The sequence below is a fragment of the Megalops cyprinoides genome, chromosome 1, assembly GCF_013368585.1.
Source record: "Megalops cyprinoides isolate fMegCyp1 chromosome 1, fMegCyp1.pri, whole genome shotgun sequence".
NCBI classification, from domain to species: domain Eukaryota; kingdom Metazoa; phylum Chordata; class Actinopteri; order Elopiformes; family Megalopidae; genus Megalops; species Megalops cyprinoides.
Window position 1 is genome coordinate 46,490,404 of NC_050583.1, and position 22,344 is coordinate 46,512,747.

At 41.0% G+C, this 22,344-nt stretch overlaps 1 protein-coding gene across 4 annotated transcripts in view; it reads right to left on the minus strand.

Annotated features, from left to right (window-relative positions):
• The window catches only part of vti1a (vesicle transport through interaction with t-SNAREs 1A), a 137,048-nt gene that overhangs the window by 89,788 nt on the left and 24,916 nt on the right, over window positions 1-22,344 (minus strand). For 2 of the 4 annotated variants that reach the window (XM_036548314.1, XM_036548330.1), the window contains exons 4-6: window positions 18,509-18,586; window positions 12,888-12,908; window positions 6,776-6,860 (exon numbers count right to left, since the gene is read on the minus strand). In XM_036548314.1, the coding sequence (XP_036404207.1) occupies window positions 6,776-6,860; window positions 12,888-12,908; window positions 18,509-18,586 (184 nt within the window). The remainder of the gene's footprint in view (window positions 1-6,775; window positions 6,861-12,887; window positions 12,909-18,508; window positions 18,587-22,344) is intronic. The other 2 variants (XM_036548323.1, XM_036548339.1) reach the window with 1 other exon arrangement.

Consider the following 22,344-nt stretch of genomic DNA (forward strand, 5'->3'; position numbering starts at 1 on the left):
CAACCCCTTACTTATTTACTGCAAATAGAAATAGAAAAACAGCAACAAGCAAATACTGTGCATACAATAATCTGCAAATATGCTCATACATGCATTACATTTCTATATCTTAAGTTTTTTTTTTGTTTTTAAATGTTTTCAGTCTCCTACAAGTTCATTTATCAGGAGGATAAATGTGTTTAAAATCCCAACATTTAAAAAGACAGATGAGTGCATGTTCAAATTACAAATGTGATATATCATTTATAATATATACACATATTTATTTTAAACATGCATCTTTTTTTTTTTTTTTGGTATGTTCGATTTTATTTCACGTTGATAACATTTGAACATGCACTCATTTATATAAGTGTTTGTGTATATATGTATATATGTGTGTATATATATATATATATATATATATATATATATATATATATACATATATATGCGTTTCCATATCTCCATTTCTCTGTAGGTTTAATCTCAAGATAACTGCTAGAACTTTGCGTTTCTGTCAACTCTATTAGATTTAATGGTTCATGATTAATTTTTTATCTGAGTCTTTGTCTGTCCAGGGATACCAACTGTATTTGGAGTTCAGTCTTGTTAAATTAATACTAAGGACATGTCCTACATAAGTTTAAGCACTTAGTTAAATTCACTTATCCCACTGTGTAACACTGCACATCTCTAAATAGTAAATATTTGAATAGACTGTCAAATAAACAAGAAAACAGTCACTTGTGAATACAAATTTCAAATAAATGTTAATAGCAACTAATCATGTATTTATGTTGCTGTTTAAAAAATCATGATGACGTCTGAAACAGACATTTTTAGGAACAGCGTCACAAGACAGGTAGTCTTTTTTTAATGATAATTAAAAATGTGCTTTGGTAATGGCACATTTACTGAAAATAAACACTAAACAGCAAACATGTGTGATATTAATTTTTACAAAGCATGTTTAGAGATTCATTCCTTCGAACATTCACCTTTTTTAAAAAAACTGTCTCCACACAATACAGAACAAACAATCTGCTATACGCGTGTTTTCTACAGAGTTGTATTAAAGATAAGGCATATTTTATAAGTTCAGAATTTACCTGGAAATGAAACTAAAAATAGCTTACTGTATGACCGAAAAAGGGGAAAGACACCTATAACAACGCGGAGCCCTCGGCAGAATCTCCGCCGCTTTTCCGAGATGTAACCGATTGTGTGCTTTGCGGATGATTTCCCGCAAACATTCGTTGCATAACGAAGTGCTTGTCAGGAGAAGAACAAAAGAGGAGCTACGATACGGGCCCCTTTGTCAGCGAGCCGGCCTGAACGCGGTCGGTCCGACACCATCTCTCCATTTGTGTGGATGTTTATTTATCTGCGCTTTGGGTCGGGTGAGAAGGGGGGATAAGGATGAGAGTACGGCAGTTACACAGGCACTCAAACTCCCATGGACTGACACAGCAAGTCTCAAAGCCATGCTAGGCTTCAAAAGGGGCCCATTTTTTAGATAATATATTTATTTATTTCTCCATTCCTTTATTTATTTATTTTCATCCCATCGCACTTTGCTTCCTGGCGAAGCTGTATCGACAACGTCCCCCCCCCCCCCCTTTAATTTAATACAACTGCAAAGCAAGAAAAAAAGAAAAAAAAAAGAAGAAGAAGGGAAAAAACACAACAAATAAATAAATAAATAAAAGGAATCAAACCGCTGTAAAACAAATTGATGTAGTCTTTAATACAGCGCTGGTATCATCATAGGGTCCTCACGGCCCACTCTCTGACAACTGCTTAATGCAGCGTCTGCGTCTTTGTTGGCCGCTTCACTGATTCACCACAATAAAAAAAAAAACGCAAACAGAAAAGGACTGTGGATTGAGTTCTTGGCGACTCTGATTGACAAGGCTAATCAGCTTATCTCCGGAGCTAATAAAGCTGGAGGCCCCGGGAGCTCGCTCTCTACCTGGCACGGAGTGAACTTTCCCCGGCCGCGGCCCTCGCGAGGCCAGGCTGCGGCCTCCACTGCTTATCTAAACGGGCTGGAATCAATCCCTAATGAGCGATTTCATTCACAGATCGATTCAGATTGAAGCCCAGAGACGACCTCGCCCGTCTGGACCTCCGAATCAGACCCTTACAGTTTTTTTTTTTGTTGTTGTTATTTGTTCACTTCTTTGAGGGGAGGGGAAGAAAAGGGTTTAAGATGTTTACCATCCACCTTTCGCTGAATTTTTCCATCTTCACCGATTGATTGGGATTCTTCAGCTTTTTTAAAGAATTTTTTTTTGGGCTTCATGAAAGTTGCTGTCTCATCTGAAAACTCCAGAAGATAACGCCAAGTTATTGCTTTAATTTGAGAGTTCGGTCCATCTTAACTTGCACTTGCCCATTTTCAAATAAAAATAAATAGATGGAATGCTCTTAACATTGCCTATCAGACTCCATTGAAATTTAATACAAAAAAAAAATGAAACAACAACTAATAAACCTAAGTGCATGGCTCAAAATTCTGCAGTGATTTTGCATCTCATAAAACTCTTCTAAAACAATTTTCTACCAAATACCCACATGAGTTGTAACAAAACCAACCGCAAGACAGTGAGATGTGTGAAGTGTTTGAGGTCGGATTTCGGCGTTTGCGAAGGCAGCAGTGCGGCGCGTTAAAGCCGCGGCTCAGGGCAGCCGAGAGCGGCAGGTCCGTGTGACGTGGCCGCGCTCACACTGAGCCCGTCGGTCCGCACGACTGAGAGCGCCGGGACGGCCCCGCCGCGGACCTGCCGTCCGTCGCTCGGCTTTGCGGGCGCCGGCGCGTTCGGTAAACGCCGCGGCAGAGAGGTCAAGGCCTCGGTAAACACACGGGGCGCCCCCTGCTAACATAACCCTGCCGGTGCGCGGCCCCGGGGTCAGGGTCCCGGCATCGGGCACCAAAGCCACCTGACTGGCCGCTGACGGGCTCGGATTTTGGTGAGTGACACAGGATTGATGAGACAAAAAAACCAACAACAATAATAACAATAACAATAATAATAGGAATCATAATACGAATCATAATAACACAGGTTATTTAAAAAAGGATATAACTGCATAAAGTGTGAAAATGAGTAATATTTTAAAAAAACACCAGTTTTTAAAAAAGGAAACAAACGAACAAAAAAAAAAAAAAATACAGAAACATATGAGCCAGACTCTTTCCCGAGCTCTGTAGCTTATTGTAGCCAAACTGAAATTAGCCGCATTTGTTGGGGGCGCATTTGAATCCCACGCATTTAAACTCCCTTTTAGCTCTTCCTGCGGCTCCAGCCTGTATTCAGCTATGCAGTCCGCGCTGCCCCGCGCTTCGGACATACATTATAAATGAGGGGGAAAAGGGCTTAAGTGGAATTGCAGGGCATCTTTAATGCTTTAATTGAGATGCTACCTCTAAACAGGCATGTTTTTGCTGCATGTACCGCACTCCGCAGTTGCAGATCTTTAATTTAAACACACTCCACGCACATTAATTCCAACTTTTCAGCTGGGGTGTCTCTCATTTAAATCCTTTTAAATTGGTTAACGTCATTATCTTCCACTTACTGCTTCCTTTTGCTAAGTAGGCCCCATGTAGCCTGCTTGCACCAATCGCTTTCAATACATGCCCAGTGCTAATGAAGTTCCATACTTTATTTATGAGACAAACAGCACGCCGTTCTTATCGACCATGTGCTTAATAGCATTCCATGTCCATAAAGCGATTTCAATAACCTTCAAGCACCCTTAAGTGCAACTGGCACACCATTGCTTTAATAAATACACTGGAAAAAACTTGTCAAAGAAAAAAAAAAAAAGCATACTTTTATGTCTGATGAAGATCTCTTATTCGTTAAAAGTAGAGCCTTCGTCCAGCTTTGCAGCTCTCATTAAGGCCAAGGTCAACCACAGAAAAATAAAGGTGCAAATTAAAGTTGCCACTCTACTCTTCTTTGTTCCTTTGTTCAACAATCCTTCTTTAAAATCATAACTGGATATATCTGTTATAATAACACAAAAGTAAAAAAAGGAAAACCTTCAGCCTGTCCGTCAATTATCTACATTAAAAGAGGTTTCTCAGAATTCCAATTTCACTGCTTTGAAATGCCATAAAATTCTTAGGCTCATTGACAAAGCACTATGATACAGATTATGATACAGTACATTACTAAATGTGGCTAATCATTTCAACAAGTTCTGGAGTAAGCTTCAGGTTCAGGTACTGATGGTTTCTAATTAAAAGAACAACAATAATAATTAATATATAAATATTACATTAAAATCTTAATAAATGTACACTACTAGTATATAATAAATATAATAATAATAAATATTAATAATAATCATTCTTGCCGTCATCATCATACCCATAATAAAATCATGGCAATCTTCCATTTGCTTTGTCCAATTGAACAGGTCTAATTATTTTGTGACCTTTGACTTATTATTATTTTGAGTTACTATTTTAGTCTAACACTTAAATTTTTTAGGAGCCTTAAAATCTACTTGAAACCAATCAGATAAAAACAGTCCGTAAGATAAGAAGGCCAACTTTAGGATCTGTTTTCACAGACTCGGCTGAGATGGCCTGGAGTCTTCCGCATGAAGAGAGGCCGCAGATTGCGTTGTATAAACTGGGTTTAAACTGGATTATAATTAGCATAAGTGAGCAAACAAAGGCCCTGTGGGGGTCATGGGACCCGCCCCGGCGCAGCAGAGATGGTGACAGAGATGTTAGTGTTGCAGGTGAGCGTAGCCGTGGAAACCAGACCACACCATCTCTCCCAGCTAAACCGAAAATTAAACAACAGGTATAAACAATCCAGCAAGAGGTGGCAATGCAGTTTGACCTGCCTACGGCTTAACCTCTAACTCGCTGTGTTACAACTGCATGCCTGTGGTATAGTTTGTACTGAACGAGCCTCTGTATATTTTTAGTTTTAATTTAAGTCTTCCTTTTATAGCTGAAGGAGTCTTTAAGAACGACCCTCATGTCTTTCCAGTGATGATAAATCTGTATTTTGTCCCTCACTGCTCATAGATGTTCTGAATATTAAATTAAAATAAATTAATATTAGTGATAAATATATGAAATAATCTGCATCTGTTTCTCCAGGAACAGGAAGGAAAAGGCACACCCCACACAAGGTTTCACTGCCCCCCCCCCCCCTCCCCCATGCATGAAACAAGCACTGTTTCAGAGCACAGGTTTGACACCACCCAACAGGAAGGCCTCCGACAGTCGGGCTCTCAGCCTGGCCGTGAGGACAGTGTCCCTGCCGCTCGCACCGACGCACCGCCACGACGCACCACTATGACGCACCCGTGTGTTTACACTCTCCGTGCTCTCTCAGGGTCTGTCTCACAAAGAGACGGAGGAGAAGGAGGTCCCTCGGATTTATCGCAGGGGTGAAGAGGAGCCCCCCCCCCCCCCAAAAGCCCGACATGACCTCGAAGTGTTGTTGTTTGTTTGGAGCGATACAGTGGACAAACAGCAAAGGCTAACTGCATGCTAAGATGTACGGGGGGGGGGGGACTCAGGCCTGCCATAACCAGCACAGTCCTCCTCGCGCCGCTCCACGGAAGGCCTCCCGAAATCAAACAAAGGCAGAGACATAAAATAAATAAATAATAATAATAAAAAAAAAAGAAAAAAATGAAATAAAACCAGGGCACAACGACTCGACTCGCACCGCCACAAAAATACATAGGAGCCTGGGATTATCTGAAACAACTGAAACAAAATTTTTAAGTAGGGAATGCAAATGGTATTTATGAATTTGTGAGTTCTACTTACAGACATCAAACGGGGGCGGTCTATGCAGCCCGTCCCGACTTGAATTATTAAATGTGTCGACATGGCGGGCGGCCCACCCCTCCATTATAGTGGAAATTAACAAACTTTCTCAAACTGCGGTGCAGCGAGTGAAAGAGGCTGATTCTTGAAGAGTGCGCTTTGATTCCTCTCTGAGGAATACACTGCGCCTTCACACCGCAGTGACAGCCAGGAAGGAAAAAAGCACGGTAACCTTTACATTTCATCTGCGCAAAACCCAAATGAGGTCATTTTCCTATATTTAAAGATGAAACCAAACAACAAAAAAACTGGAGATTTGGGTTTAACAGCTGAAATTTCTGTCATTTTGTTTTTATTACTGATTTACCAAGACAAAATGCTTTTGTTTTGACTTTTGCATCTTTTTGTTTTTAATTAGGAGACCATGACAGAGTGCTTAGTAAATGTGGTTCATTTTGTTTCAAGTTTGGCATTTTTGGTTTAACTGGGTAATATTAGCAGAATGCTTAGCAAGTGTGGTTTATTTTTTAAGTTTGCCACAGTTGCCTAATTAAATTTAAAAAAATGGCAGAGTGCATAGTAAGTCTGGTTTATTTTGTGTCGAGTTTGGCATTTTTGGTTTAATTAGGCAATTTTGGCAGAGTGCTTAGCAAGTGTGGTTTATTTTTTTTTAAGTGTGCCACAGTCCCCTAATTAAAGTAAAAAAAATGGCAGTGCTCTCTGAGCATGGTTTATTTTGTTGAGAGTCTGGCTTTTTTTTGGTTTAATTAGGTGATTTTGGCACAGTGCTTAGCATGCGTGGTTTATTTCAGTATCCCCTTGTCTCTGGGAGATGGGTGGAAAATAAGACGAGGGTTTGAGCGGGCCGCCTGTGTACGTCTCCCTCCTTTGATGTGCTGCTGAAAATGTCACCCCGTCGCTGAGGCTTGCCACGGCGCGTACGAGCGAGACAATTTGCTCCCGCTCTCCCGAAACGCGTACCTGTTTCTACGGCGATCTGGTACCCGGCTTCCAGTCTCCGGGATGACCTTTCCAGCTTCTCTGTGTTGTCCAACAGATGCGCTCTCTGGAAAAAAGCAAATAACAAAAGACAAAAAAAAAATCTGATTAAGAAAAGATGAAAACATTTCACTGGTGTCACCTATACAGCCCCATATAAAAAGGACATATACAGACCTAGTTTTTTTTTGTACCAAGATACAGGTTTTTTAAAGACATATCAAGATATAGCATACACCATTTGGGTAAAAGACTGGACACTGGTGGCTCTGAGCTGTTGTTATTACCTGGAAAGTACTGCATGATAGATTTGGCATCCTTACTCCATGTAGTTTGACAATGCCACCCCCCCCCCCCACCCCACACACACACACACACACACACACACTCTCACTCACACAGACACACACACAGACATATGCACACAGACTCACTCACACACACACACACACACACACACACGGCTGTGTTCTGCAGGTGTTGAAAGCAGTAACGCTGCTACTGGAACTCATTATTTCATATTTAGCATCGGGGGCAAAGTTGATGTGGGGAGGAAGAGTTAATTGAGATGTAATAAATGATAATTTGCTGCTTTCATTCAAAATAATCTGGCAGTGAGGAAAAAAGGCAGGGTAATCTCTACAATGTGCATGTTTACAACTCCTTACACTCACACAGGAGGTTACAGATATGAAACTCTTTTAGGGTCATAAAATGGACCCTCCCCCCCCCCATGACTCCTTTAAAAGAACATTTAAAGGCAGTACTGCAGAGCTGTGTGAGAAGCAACACAGGCTCTGAATCTGCTCTGCTCTCAGTGGCCGGGAAGCCCAACACGAGCTCACCCAGATTTCTGTACAGTGAAGCAACACCATGAGCACCCTTTAGACTCAAGACCAGTCCGCTGCAGTGGCTGTTACCCACAATCCATCTCTGTGACCCTGGGTGCCAATCAGAAAGGCAGTGGATTTCTAAAATCTAAAAACTCAGAACTGTCCTATGTCATCAAAGAACACAAACCACATGGTCACCTGTCGATGCCTAATGCATTTCCTCCTAGCATCCAATCCAACACTTTCATTGGCTTTAATTACTCGCTAGCACTCTAAAGGCCTAATCATGAGTATTTCTCGAATACACACTTACATACATAGATACACACATGTAAATACACATAACCATGTGAGAGTGTGTCCATGTCACTAGCTTTCATAAGACGATAAATATCTGTTTGGGCCACCAGCTGCTTGTGGACTTCAAGGCAATCTCTGAATACAAACTGCCCAGTGAGGCCCTTTAAAGTGAAAAGTGACCCCAATTCTGACCAAGACCTGGAGTAACTGTGTGGAGCGAGCATGTATTACTGCAGCTCTTAATGGCAGGGATTATACACCAGTATGGACAGAGCTAATGCACAGAAGCGTTCTGTGAAATATTTCATCTGTTGTGGCGCAAAGATGAAACCTTTGTTGTACTTTTTTAAAAAAATATTTTATTGCCAGTAAAATTTGTTTGATTGGATTTTTGAGGGTGGACACACTCCTGCCACCCAGACCCTGTCTCTAATTTTGCACATTTAATGTAAACTCTGATTTAGCATGTCCCTTCTGAAAAAAATTTATTCTTTCCTCTGTTCACTGAAAAAAATGTCGGGTTAAAACCTGTAGTTCTAGTAAACTGTCAAAATATGTATAAACTAATCACTCCAAGGAGAAAAAAAAAACTGAAGACATTCCACTTTTAAAAGTTTGACAATCAGAAAATGTGTGTGTGTGTGTGTGTGTGTATGTGTGTGTGTAGGGTGGGGGTTGGGGGAAAAAAGCCTCTGAACTTTTTTCTCTCTCTCTCTCTCTCTCTCTCTCTCTCTCTCTCTCTCCTCCACGGCCGCTGACAGATGTCATTTAAAATTGCAGAAATACTTTTTAATAGTTTAAAAAGGAGGGGGTGGCAGTATGAGTGTGGGTGTGTGTGTGTGGGAGGGTGTGTGTGTGTGTGTGTGTATGTGTGTGTGTGTGGGAGGGTGTGTGCATGTTGGGGGGGTGGGAGTGTGTGTGTGTGTGTGTGTATATGTGTGTGTGTGTGTGTGTATATGTGTGTGCATGTGCGCAGGGATGGGATATGGTGGGGGGGCTGCATGGGGAGAAGGCTCCAGCTCCTCCTAATGAGCCCCTATGGATCAGCAGAGACGGAGGGACTGTATTGACATGCACGCTTAAGCTAATACACCTAGACCGCGATTCCTGAGCGCCTCCGAGCATCCGCAGCCAGGGATACTGACAGAGCAGCTCGCTCCCCCATCTTCAAAGAATCCAAGTGATTAGTATGTTATCATTACCATTCGAAACGTGATTTCCCTATTCCCTCACGGCAAAGGTGACACATCTCAGAGAGACGGCCAGCAGACTCTAGCAGCGAAAAGCCACTTCAAAGCTTTTTCTTGAATTTTTCTCTCCCTCTCCCTCTCCCTCTCCCGCTCTGTCTTCTTTCAGGGGCTGGGGGCTGGGTGGGTGGGTTCTGCATTGGTGCTGGTAGTGTGGGGAGAATCATTAGAACAATGAGCTCGGTTTGGCTCCGCCGTAACGTGACATGCGCGGTCAAGGACGTCACACGGCCCGCGCCGCCGCAGCCTCCGCTCTCCCCACGGCGAGGGACAAGGGACACGCCGAGGACGCGGTAGAGGGGAAAAAAGAGAAAACAAAAAAATGGCTGAACAGAAACGCAGCAAACCATGAACCTAACACACCAATGACAGCGAAAACAAAAACCCCTTTTTCATGAACTTACTGCAAACCAACCCTCTGTCAGACCCCCTGATCCTCCCCCAGCCCCCCGAAACCCCGTCTCTCACACTTCAGAATGACACAAGCTGAGAGCAGACAACTGCCATCCACAGCTTCCAAAACTGCCCTTTCAGCCTCAGAACTCCCCTATCGGAAACGCCACCGTCTCACAGCCACACCGTGAAGGATAACACCAAGCCCCGGTCACAGGCTTCCAACGGGCCTGCAGACAGCAGGGAGACCCCAGAAAAACACCCTGAACCCCAATTCCCACACTAACACTAAAATAAGCAGAAACACCCAGACATGAAGCACACTGTTTCTAAACATGTGATTTTAAGTAATTCATAAATGAATATTGTGTGCATGTGTATGTACGCTTGTATTTGTCTTGGTGTGGGTGTGTGTGTGCACGTGTGTGTGTGTGCGTGCACGTGTGCGTAGAGGGATACATTTTTTATCTGACACCTACATTTTATACAAAAGCCTTTCCTGGGAAACTGTAAAATTTGATCTTTTTTTGGCAGGAACCGTACTTCAGTTGTAAGTTATTAAGAGTGAATCAAGGAACAATGCAGCGCAACTCTGAAGATTTTCCCACCTTCTCCCCTCTTTCAATATCAAACAGCGGCCGTTACCATCACAATTTTCAAAAGTACAGATGATTCCTTATTATTTCAATAAGGGCGAGCGTCAAACTGAATAATGATGACAGGTGTGATTCATCCTGACTATGTGATCTTCTCTCGGTTTGTTTGGGACTTGTAAGATTAGGAATTACAAGTGTCAAACACCCGTGAATGTGGGTGCTAAATATTTAAACATGTTTTCCAGACGAGGTAAAGTATAGTTTTTAAAAGAGAGCTAAGTGTGTATAAGCTGTGTGGTCTTTGATTAGAATTCATCCATGATAACGCGTGGTGAGGTGGTGGGGGAGGAGAGCCATATGAAATATGAAATATAATAAATGAGGAGCCCATTGGCAGGGGAATAACAGGTATCCTCCAGGGAATATAGAGGGGAGGGTGACTCTGGCACACCCAGGGGCTGGGATACGCTCTCCTCTGTCTGTTTGTCAATGTCGGAGAGAGGAAAAATAAAAATGAAAAATAAAATAAAACAAAACACAAGTCAAGGATAGCAAAGCCCCTCGGTATTGTGCGGGCGCTAAATTATGAATGCAGACGGATGAAGTGGCTTTTGTGTGAGCCGGATTATTCCACAACAGCATCCTGCTGAAGAGAAGGGCTAAACAATGCAGCCAAACACACACACACACACACACACACACACTTGCATATACACACACACTTACACATACACACACACCTACACATACACATACACACACACTCTTACACATACGACTTCACATACTTACACACAAAAACACACACATACACACAAACTCACAAACACACACATACACTCAAACTCACACACACACAGTCCATGTAGAGTAAACATAGTCTCTTAAGGTATCACAAAAAGTGTCACTGTTGACGTCGCTGTGAATCTACAATTGCCAACCATAGTCTTGTGTGGGCTGAATCAGTGTATTTCTTTATTTAAAAAAAGAATTACAGGTAGTATGGTCGTAACTCTAAAAATAAAATGCTGTCAAGCTGACAGTCATGTGAGAACCCTTTTAAATCTTGCAAATACCAAAATGCAGGCTAATATCACTATGTGGTATTTTTCAATTCAACACAGAATAAAAATGATGGCATTTCACGAGAAACTGTCACATGAAACTGTGCGTTTACTATAAACAACCTGTGGCAATCCCAATAATCGATCAAACTTTCCGCTGTGCGGTCTGCTTGCAGACTGCAATACCTGTATTAAATGACAGGAATTCAGTGCTGCTGTTTCCTTTTTTCAAATGCACATGTGTGCTTTTTTATTTTGTATTTCTGTTGATTTTGTGACAATTATTAATTATCACTATTATTATAACAATTATAAAATACAATACAAAAAGAGGGATTTTTGAGTTATTTTCATTTAAATATAATAATAGTTAACATAAGAATAGATATCATTATTAAATAATACTCAGTGGCATTTTTTTCCTCTAAAGGACATATTACCGCTGGTTAAATGAATTTTTAACCCTTCGCTGTGCTTTTTTGAAGCAGCGTGCTCAGGCTTTGTCCATGCAGATCTGGAGATGCGCCTGCCTGCCGACAGCCGCCTCCGACGCTGCGATTACAAAGACAACACAACCGCGGCCTCTGCCTCCCATACAGCAGCTGCTTCTGCACCGCCCGTCTATCAGCCAGGCCCCTTTCTGTTTGCCTTTATTTTAAATAAGGATTTAAATTAATTTCCCACGCGGCAGGGTGGGGCACAGGGTCGACTCATAAGGAAGAACTTAACTGACCACTGGAACTCCTGTATGGTGACACGTCCTCTAAATAAATACTCCTTTATGGTGACACGTCCTCTAAATAAATACTCCTGTATGGTGACACGTCCTCTAAATAAATACTCCTGTATGGTCACACGTCCTCTAAAAAACACTCCTGTATGGTGACACATCCTCTAAATAAATACTCCTGTATGGTGACACGTCCTCAAAATAAATACTCCTGTATGGTGACACATCCTCTAAATAAATACTTATGTGTGTTGACATGACACATACTCTAAATAAATACTTCAGCATGTTGGCTCACATTGTAAATAAATACTTCTGTATGTATCAATAAATATTTCTGTACACTCCTGTATGGTGAACCATACTGTAAACAAATACTTCTGTACAGTGAGAAACACTCTAAATAAATACTCCAGTATGGTGACACATACTCTAAATAAATACTTCTGTATGTATAAATAAATACATCTGCATGGTGACACTAAAAGATAATTTCTCCTTTATACGAACCAATGAGCTGCAGTGCAGAGCTACAGAAAGTAAGTGTGATGTTTACACACCCATGTTCTCTCGACACCCAACGGTACACAGAGAGGATAAAAGCACTCTGGGTGCGTTCCCACGTGTCTCTCCCACACTGTACCGAACATCACCAGCTACACCGCATTTCAGGGTGGGTTTGGCGAAATTAACACAGCGCTTCACAAAGACAGGAGGCGAGGTGACGACGGCAGAACGAGGAAGTGAAAGGGAAAATGCAGATTCCACAGAGATAATGCAGTGAGAGGGAGAGCAGCAGCCCGGCTGTCAGAGAGAGCAGGGGGGGAAACAGCCTTGCTCTCAAATCAGGTCATTTACTAACTACCAGCAAAATCAGTGGGAACTTCTGAAGGGAACGCAGGACTAAAATAGCTACCAAGGAAGTACTTACCTCTTCACGTAACTTTATCAACTGCCACGTGAAAGCAGAGGAAAAGAGAAAGGGAGAGAGAGAGAAAGAGAGAGAGAGAGAGATAAAAAGGAGAGACATGGCAGGAGAGATCAGTCATGCGGTAGGGTACAGAATTAACCTTGACGATTTATCTGTTTGCATGTTTAGCATTTCGAAATCACAGACAAACACATTAAACGAAGCTAAACACACATTCATGCAGAGTTTTTTGAACAAACAAAGATCAACTTCTCGCGCTGTCACATTAGACAAAGACTGGAGGAATAGATTTCTCTGCACACTGCATCTAAAGCAACATCATCAAGGGGAGACAAATGTGAGTCACATCACAACACTCAATATGGCAAGAGAAGAAAAACTGCAAACCCTCTGTACAGCTGAAAAAAACAGAGCCGCTCCAGTGTACACAGAGGCTTACAGGAGGGATAGGCACACTCCAGCCCTCACTCACACCCTCAGCTCGTGTAATAAACACTAAATGAAAGGTTATAAGCATTTTGTTACCCTATTCCTGGTACTATTTTTGTAACCGCATTTGTGTGCACTGTGATTGACAGACTTTCGATATTTCAAACACCGCCCCATATCTTTATATCCATGTATACCATATATTATGTATGCAGGACTCTGTGTGAGGGCCTCTGTATACATATACATAAATACATAAAGGTAATACTTATTATTGGACAACTTACTTGGGTCATAAAACATGAATCTTAGCATTTATTATTTATATTTGATAAAACAGAATTGCAAATTAAATAAAAAAAATAAACAACCTAAGCCAGTCCCTCTTTACTTAGAACACAGTGGCCTTTTAAAGTTTGGTTCACAGAACACATCAGTCAGAGCAATACAATTTAACTGCTCTCAGTCATTAATAAGGTGTTAATTAAGGCCTAATAAGGTGTTATTTAGCCCTTATGTAGGAATAATTTATTGCATTTAATGATGCGTTTTCAGGCCATCAAATGGCAGTGTGTGAATACCACATATATAAATGAACAAATAAATAAATACACACACACACACACACATATATATATATATAAATATATATACATACATATATATATATATATTATATGCTGAATTACCAAATGGCCTCATATTTTATTGTCATAAGCACAAGGAGATGCTGGCAGACTTACTACATACGTATATATGCAAACATACATATACACACACATGCATACATTGATCATACAATACATCTACACATACATATGCACACTTATCAGGCACACAGAGACACATGCACTTGGCAAGAGGGTAACAAGTTTCTTAATTTGTCCATCTTTGCAGGTGATTTTTGAATCTCTGTTTCTTGCGAGAGATTAAAGGTTGCCGATCTAAGGGGAAGCTCTGGGCCATGATTAGCTCCTCTTCTCATCTCACTTTGTACTGTTTGGCCATTTTGAATTTTCTATTTTCATAATTTGCCAATGTATCAGAATGAGGCAGGACTTGGATCGCAAATTATAAAACTCGACTCCAGACAAAAGCTTTGCAAGATTGACGTGAGAAGCGCCGGCGCTGCCGCGGTCGTCGGGGGCGACGCCTGCGCGTCTCCTGATGCCATGCAAGGCAACGCAGGGCTGCAGAGGAAGCGGCCGCAGACCGCGAGCGTCCATCACAGAGAAACGGCGGCATTACGCCATCCCAGCAGACACAGAGAAAAGACTGAAACTGGGGTCATCCATCCCAACACACTACTTACTCTTAAAATAAAAAAATTATTAGTACAAAATATTATTGCTATTTACTATCGTCATACAGGAAGGCTTTACTGTTCCTAATCTAACAGAGCAGAAATGTTGTTAAGAGGTGGGTTTGCCGCCCTCGGTTTGGGCCTATATGCGCTTCAAAAGCGAGCTTACTACAAAAAAGTGCACACAGACATCTTCACTATATCAGGCGTTTTTAATATTACTTTTTAAAACGTTTCATCGAAATAGTTGAAGTGTGAGAAGGCATATGTTCCATCATTAAAAATATGAATGTATTTTTTTTTTTTTTTACCTTACTTATCCATACAGATGCGTTGTTTTTATATTTCCTCATTAATCAGCACTAACATGTTACATGTTAGTCCGGACTGGGAATTGCGAGTGGGAGAGAAACACTGAAAGGCTGTGAGATGTGGAAAATAAAGACCTGAAAGATGTGTGAGCTGTTTTATGTGTGCCTGTTGAGAATACAGGCTTGGGAAGCCACCGGCCCCCTGAATCTCACCAGTGGCGGCTGTCAAATAGAGCACACACCATAAAGAAATGTGTTTTTCTTTCAGCAAAAAAGAGCCACTTTGCTGATGCCAACTGTCTTTTATTTTTAAGGTCACTGCCCCCGCGTTAACTGCATTATTTAAAGGGCCAAAGTTTAAAACTACACTACAGATGTGGCTATTTAGAGGTTCCCCAAGCCCAGCGCAGCCTGTGCCGACTCGCAGGGCCTGCCGTTCCTCTCAATAGGGACCAAACAAAACGTGTTCTATCTCATTTGTGCTGCTTCGACGGCTGCTAGTCTTCGCCGAGGATTTGCAGAAAACTATGAGGGAGATTGTCTCTCTCTCTTTTTTTTTTTAAACTTTCTTTTTACGTGGTTGGAAATCCATTAACATTAACAACATGTGCATTTCTAAAGCTGCTCACAGAAAGAAAAAAAACATAGTAAATACTGAATATTATACATTTTCATAATTATATTTTTCCTTGTGTACCTCGTTTATTTTTTTCGTTCCTCGTGCCAGCCTGTATTCAAAATTGCACTGCTGCAATTTTTCTGTTATGATAATCAGCGGATTTTTCAAACAAAGATTTTTTTTTTTTTTTTATTCAATACGGAATTTGATACAAGTGGTAATCTGCTTCCTTTGTAGCCTGTTAAATCTGGTCCATGCCGGCTCAAACCAGCAGAATCTCTGGTGGCCAAGCCTTCTGCTGTGACTGTAATCGAAACTATGCCGCAGAGTGCTTGTGTGCGAAAGTGTGTGTGTGTTTGTGTGTGTGTGTGCTTGTGTGGCAAACGAAATCCTGGGTGTGAATGTTGTGTGTGGAAAAACACGTGCGACCGTGGACTACCACGTTATTAAAAAAAAGAGAGAGATAGCGCCAATTCTGTCTCTGTCGGCATACAGATAACGAATAAATGCCGAACTCTATTAAACCGGCCTTTGCACATTATCGCAGGCCCAAAACGCCATTTTCAGAACTTATGAAGGCTACCCATTTATTTAGTTATAAATCCTTGGCATGTAACGAACATATTTCTGTCTGGTAATGATCTGCTCAGCCAGGGCTATATGAAATGATCCTGACCTCTTTCAGATCGTCAGGAATTAAATTGACCGGCTCGCCCCGGCCCCCGCTCAGGCCCCCGCTCGGGCCCCCTCCCCCCCAGCCCCCACCGGCCGTGTCCCCTCGTTCCTATCACCACCGTCTCCTTCTGGAAAAAAGGGGAGAACCTGAAGTTCGATGCACTCCATACACAGCCAGACCAAGTCTGCCGTTATCTCTGCAAGTTTTTAAAATGGAAGATGGCAGCTGTGAAATTTAAAATAAAATTTTAAAAATGGTCCGATATTTATTTATTTTGCCTTTGTCCCTGGCACTGGCTCTTTGACCACGGCTACATATATGTTTAGTAAAATATGTGTCCTGTCACATCTTGTATACATAGATACATAAATAAATGTGCGGTTGTGTATTTATTCACACGTACACAAGGTCATGGTGAAGCACTGAGGACTAGTCATTCTTGACTTGCAGGAAGTAGACTTTTTATATAAATTGTGGTGGTGGTTAAAATACTGTCCATTACACATGTGTAGTGCTGTGTAAAAATATAATATTCCCTTGTAAGAGTATATTTTAAAAATCAACATCTGGAGTAGTTTGGTGTGCCACAAACACAGCAGGACCTGTATAAAAAGGCAGTTGAAAGATTAAGTGGCACTAAATGATTAACTAAGTGGGGAGGAAATATAATATTTCTCTTCAAAAAAATATGAGCCTGTTAATTACAAGTACAAAAAGACATGGTACATCTTAGAATAACCCTTTAAAGGTCTAATTTGTGTTTTTTTCCTTCTTCGTTTTCTTTTTATGTTTAGTATAATTATCTAAAAGATAGCTTTTTGATGATTTTTTAATTATTATTTAAAAAATGGAATCCATCATTAATTGGTTTGAAAAAAACTGAACGCTGTTTACCCAAATATAGGTCATATTTACATGTATATGTATCAACAAATTATATATATATATACACATATAAAATGTAAAAATATTATCAAGATTTTGAGAAGAGACATCATTGTCTTCTGTGTGACAGCTCTGGCACATCAGCTGCCAGCCTGTATATAAGATGTCACTGTCGTGTTTTTTTTTTTTTATACTGGCTCACTAATTTGGATGGAATATGCATATCAATTCCATATCTCTGCTAACGATACATATGTTTGTAAGATGTTGCAGTGCACAGGTCATTATTGAAATGGTAATAAGTGGGAAATCAAAAAAAAGACAACTTTATTTGGAGACAGCTCGGCAGCGGTGAATTTCATTCTAGTTTTAGTGAGTACAGAGGACGGCTTGTGACGTTAACGGTTACCACTGCAAAGTTGGCAGGATAATTAAAATGTAATATATAATTATTCAAAGTGCCGTGGTCAGAATTCCAAGTGTCTTGATAGGAGCAGCATCTGTGTAGGTGACAGGCAGTCAGCATGCATTGAAGTGCGCAGCTTTTTTGATGCCGCACTTCAGAAAACACAGAACAATAAAGTTTTAAGAACACACGGCTTACTTTTCTACAATTAAGATCAAGATTTTACTTCTTGATATGAAGGAGTCAATAACAAAAAAAAAATCTGTTATGTGACATTTTTTTTTTCTGCTTTTTTGCTTCATTTTAATTTAATGTCTTTTACTAATTTTATTTTAAGAAATGACACATTCAGCATGAATAACGGGCAAAAAGATGAAAATGTACCTCCAGTGTTTATTATTTTTTAGAAAGCAAATTAAAAAAATAAGCTAAATGTGCCTGCCCTCATTGGCCCAGACACCCACGGTACAGGGGACTCGGCTGTCAGAGGTCAGGTTTTGGAGAAACAGTCCATGCCTTTGAAAAGTCCATTATCATTTTTGCCTTCCAAGTTTAAAAAAAATTTTAAAAATAAGGACACAGACAATAAGTGCACAGCCCGCAGTCACAGTGTGGTTTATGTGGACACACTGTCACCAAAAATATTTCACTTGTGCCTTGTGTGCGGGATCCCTGTACACCACAAACACACACACACACACACACACACACACACACACACACTTTCTAAAAGGCCATGAAAGCTGCCATGTATGCGAATGGGAGGGGTGGAGGGGTGGAGGGGTGGAGGGCTGACGGACGCTCCTGCTGGCCGGAGCCTGGATGGAGATGAAGTGCATTGAGACGGCAGCTTTGCATTAAACAGAGTTTCTTCCACATGACTCGCTGCCAATGCGGCAGTGGCGAGCAGCAGCTTGCGGAGGGCCTGCACGTCCCTGACCCCAGACACCCCCTCAGCCACCCACACAGGCCGCGCCCCAGTGCAGCCCTACCTGGCTCTCCGAGGAGCTCCCATCATCCCCCAGGAGTTCGTTCCGCACCTCGTCACTGTAGGCGATACGTGACCTTTTCTGGAAAGGGAGGGAGGACGAAAAAAAAAAAACACACACACACACACACAAGAAAAATAAGTCTTAGTCGGGTTGTGTTGAGAATAATTGGCACTTCTGAAGCACGAGGGCCCCCTAATGGAGCAAGACATAAAGTGGGACTTACCTGAGAACTGTGTGTGTGTGTGCGCGAGAGAGTGTGTGAGCGTGTCTTCTCTGTGTGTGTGTGTGTGTGTGTATATGTGTGTGTGTGGTGGGCTGGGTTGAGCGCTTGTGGTGTGTGTGTGTCTGTGTAAGCTTTCTTTACATGATAATGGTAAAGTCCCCTTCTCCTAAATAAATAAAATTTGCGGAATAAAAAGGAGGAGCAGAGAATGTATTAGGAATATATCACTTGGCAGCGATAAATCCTCTCAAAACTGTCACCGCTGTCAGCTCACTACTGTCACAACTCTGTGATAATCTGGATGCGGGGAGGTAGACAGAGAATAATTCATCACCCGCGTTTCCGCGATTGGCGTTCCATCAGATTCGGCCCTCGCCATACTCCGAGCGAGGCAGGGAAAAGCAGCCATGTCCAAAAAGCACACTTCACAGAGTGCCATCTCCAATTTCTATCAGGAGGCCGAGGCGCCAAGGGCTTGTTTACAAAAGTAAAAGCTCTTCTCATGCCCTCCAAACTGAACACACAGGCGCAAAAAAAAAAAAAAAAAAAAAAATGTTTACTAAGCTTCTGGTGGTCTCGGCTGAGGCGGGACGGCGCTCTCGACACGGCAGGAATAATGGGTCAAATCCATTTGTAGCAGCCGCATCAGCACGGCCGACCCTAACAAATAATCGCAGCTACGAATTTAGGAGAAAACCCCTCACAACAACAGCACCCAGCATCAAAAAAAAAAAAAAAACAAAAAAACCCTCCTTTATTTCACTGCTCCATGAACAAACCCAGACAACAGACTTCCACACTTGACTTCACTGTAGTTTTCCCATTTCAAAACTTCCTGCTTAATTATTTTTTATCACTGAGAAAGGGCTGATTGCCTGCCGTCGCCCAGAGAGGAAAGCACAGAGAGACTTAAGCACCTAAACAATTTATTTTGAAGGTTTTATCTCGCCTGCGGGACTCCTTATCTGTGCCAGTGTAATTACACACAATACACATTCCACAGACAGAGTCAGAGCAAAATGATATGCTTACAAATGAGAGCCAGGGAGAAATGGTTTTGTTTTTTCTGGATACACAGAGGAAATAACATCTATGCTAAGAGTGTTGATGGTGTGTTTTAATGGACACTGATACTACCAGAAACAGAGGTCAATTTATAACAATGCAAGCCTTCTCATTTTAAACAGACTTTTTGTTATAATAGTACTATTAATATAAATGATAATAATAATAATAATAATAATAATAATAATATCTTCATTATTATTAATAATATTGTCATTATTATTGTTGTTAATAATGATAATACTTAATTTAGTGTTAAAAATAACACCCTGCACAAATGACACCGTTGCGACATTACTGGATTTAAGGTGTAATACTGAAATAATCTTAAATATTTCAGCGCTGTTGTATTAATGATAATTATGCTACACAAAAAAAAATCACAACAGAAATTAAATGTGTGTGAGGTCACAGTTTAAATAAAATGATAAGGTGTTGGTGTTAGAGCTGAGTGGGCACAGAAAACCTTTAAAAGGACTGTAACTGAATGCCATTAGAACCATTAGGCTGCGCCGCTTGGAAACAAAACAATAAAAAAACAGGGCAAGTCCACTATCGGCATTCTTTCCAGTGACGTCAGGATCGCAGAAAATTTTCAAAAGCAGCATGTTTCTCTGAAAACCAACATTTTCTTTTCTTTTTTTTGTCATTTACAGACAAGTTTACCAAACAAGGGATGATCAGGGAGTGACACAGTTAAAAACTTTAGATGTGCTGTTTCAAGTTCTTCACATTTTCCACATAAACAAAGATAAAGGAAGCACACATTTCCTACTCAGACACCTCTCTCCTTTTCTGCATGGAAAACACCCACATATTCCATTTTTCTGTAGTTTCATCTTAAAGAGGTACCCGGTAACTTTAGGGAACGCCGGCTTGCTGGTAATTGAGACAACAGGCATCAGAGAACAGTTGATTTGAATCAGCACACTGACATCTTCTTCAGACCTGGCACTGTAAAATAATAGATGCATTTTAAGCATTTCTAAATAGCTGTTTGCTGCAGCTGAGAGTATCACCTGCTTCGGCAATGTAACCTTTGAATGTTATGCAAATGAAAAGACGAGGAAATGCTGTCGCTTGTAAAAGAAGGAGAGACTGAAACAAAGGCTTAGCTTATCTAAACCGATTTACTAGCTTTTAACCCCCCACAGAGGGAGAGACAGAGGAAAGGAGACAATGATTATTGCCTATTCATTTCACTCTGAACCGCACTGACCACATCAGATCACACTTAAAATTAACCCCGATCCCAATTCTGCATTTCCTTTAATTCAGTTTCATTTAATGGAGTAGTAATTTAAAAAATGAATATATGTTTATCGTAATTTTCTAATCATTTTCAAAGTTATCATCAATTTTATTATATCCCATGCACGTTCTGAAAAATATAAATGTGTGTGAGCAGTTTAAATCAGAGCTGCGGCAATTTGGGAATTTATCATATTTATGATTTCCGCCAAATAAAATGTGTAGATAAACATGGTCCCAAAATAATTAATAATTAATCAATAAATAATTTATAATATAAAATCAGATTTACAAAATATTATCCTAATCTTATCTGACTTGTATGGAGTCGATGGAGCAATCAAATTAAAAGTGAAAGAAAAAAAAGCAGCGGGATCCAGGCAGCAGACTTGGAGGAATGCGCTCGTGTAACATACCTTATTGCCACAGAACAGAAAAGATTTTTAATCCTTTTCAAAGGTCTTTCTTTTGTCAGATTTTTTAATCTTGGGTGAGAATTTGCTTCTATTCCCGGAAGCACAAGAAAAGAGTACAAAGATCTTTCTTAACTTTATGCAAAATGGTCTGTCTGCCAGTTACAAGAACACATCTCGTCAAAACCAAGACTGAGGTTTTTTCCAGCTGTCAAAGACGTGCTTTAGCTTTGTTGACATGGGTGGAAAAGATTCTCTGCAGCCCATCAAAAGACACACAGATTCCACTCCACTTTACAGCACACAGATAAACCATTCACCGAATGTCCCCGTTTAGGAAATGACAGTCGCAAAGGAACAATCGTATCAGAGCGGTATATATACGCACATGTACCTACAAATATATGCATGCATGGTACGTGAGTACAAATATATATTTATACTTACTGAATATTAATTTTGCCAAGACACGTTTAATTTGAAGTGCATTCCTGTTTACTTATAATGTTTTTGCAAAGCAGTTTCTGTGAATGATAATAAAGGAGGAAGCAGAGAGAGGCTCGTTAAACAGGCCGGACTGCAGCCGTGAGGAGGAGGCGCGGCCGGCTGCATCACCTCCAGTCCCCCACATCAGCTTGGAGCCGCCGCCACTTACAATGTTGACAAAAGTCACCGTCTCCAACTGTTGGAATAATTAATCCTAATCAAATGAAATTCATCACAGCTCCCCCCCCCCCACACGCGAGCACACACACACCCACACACACACACCCACACCCGTTGCAACTGCAACTGTGACACTGGAACGCACAAATAATTGTGTCATCTCAAAAGCTAAAAATATAAACAGTTCATTAAATTGGATATAAAAGGCGCAAAGCACC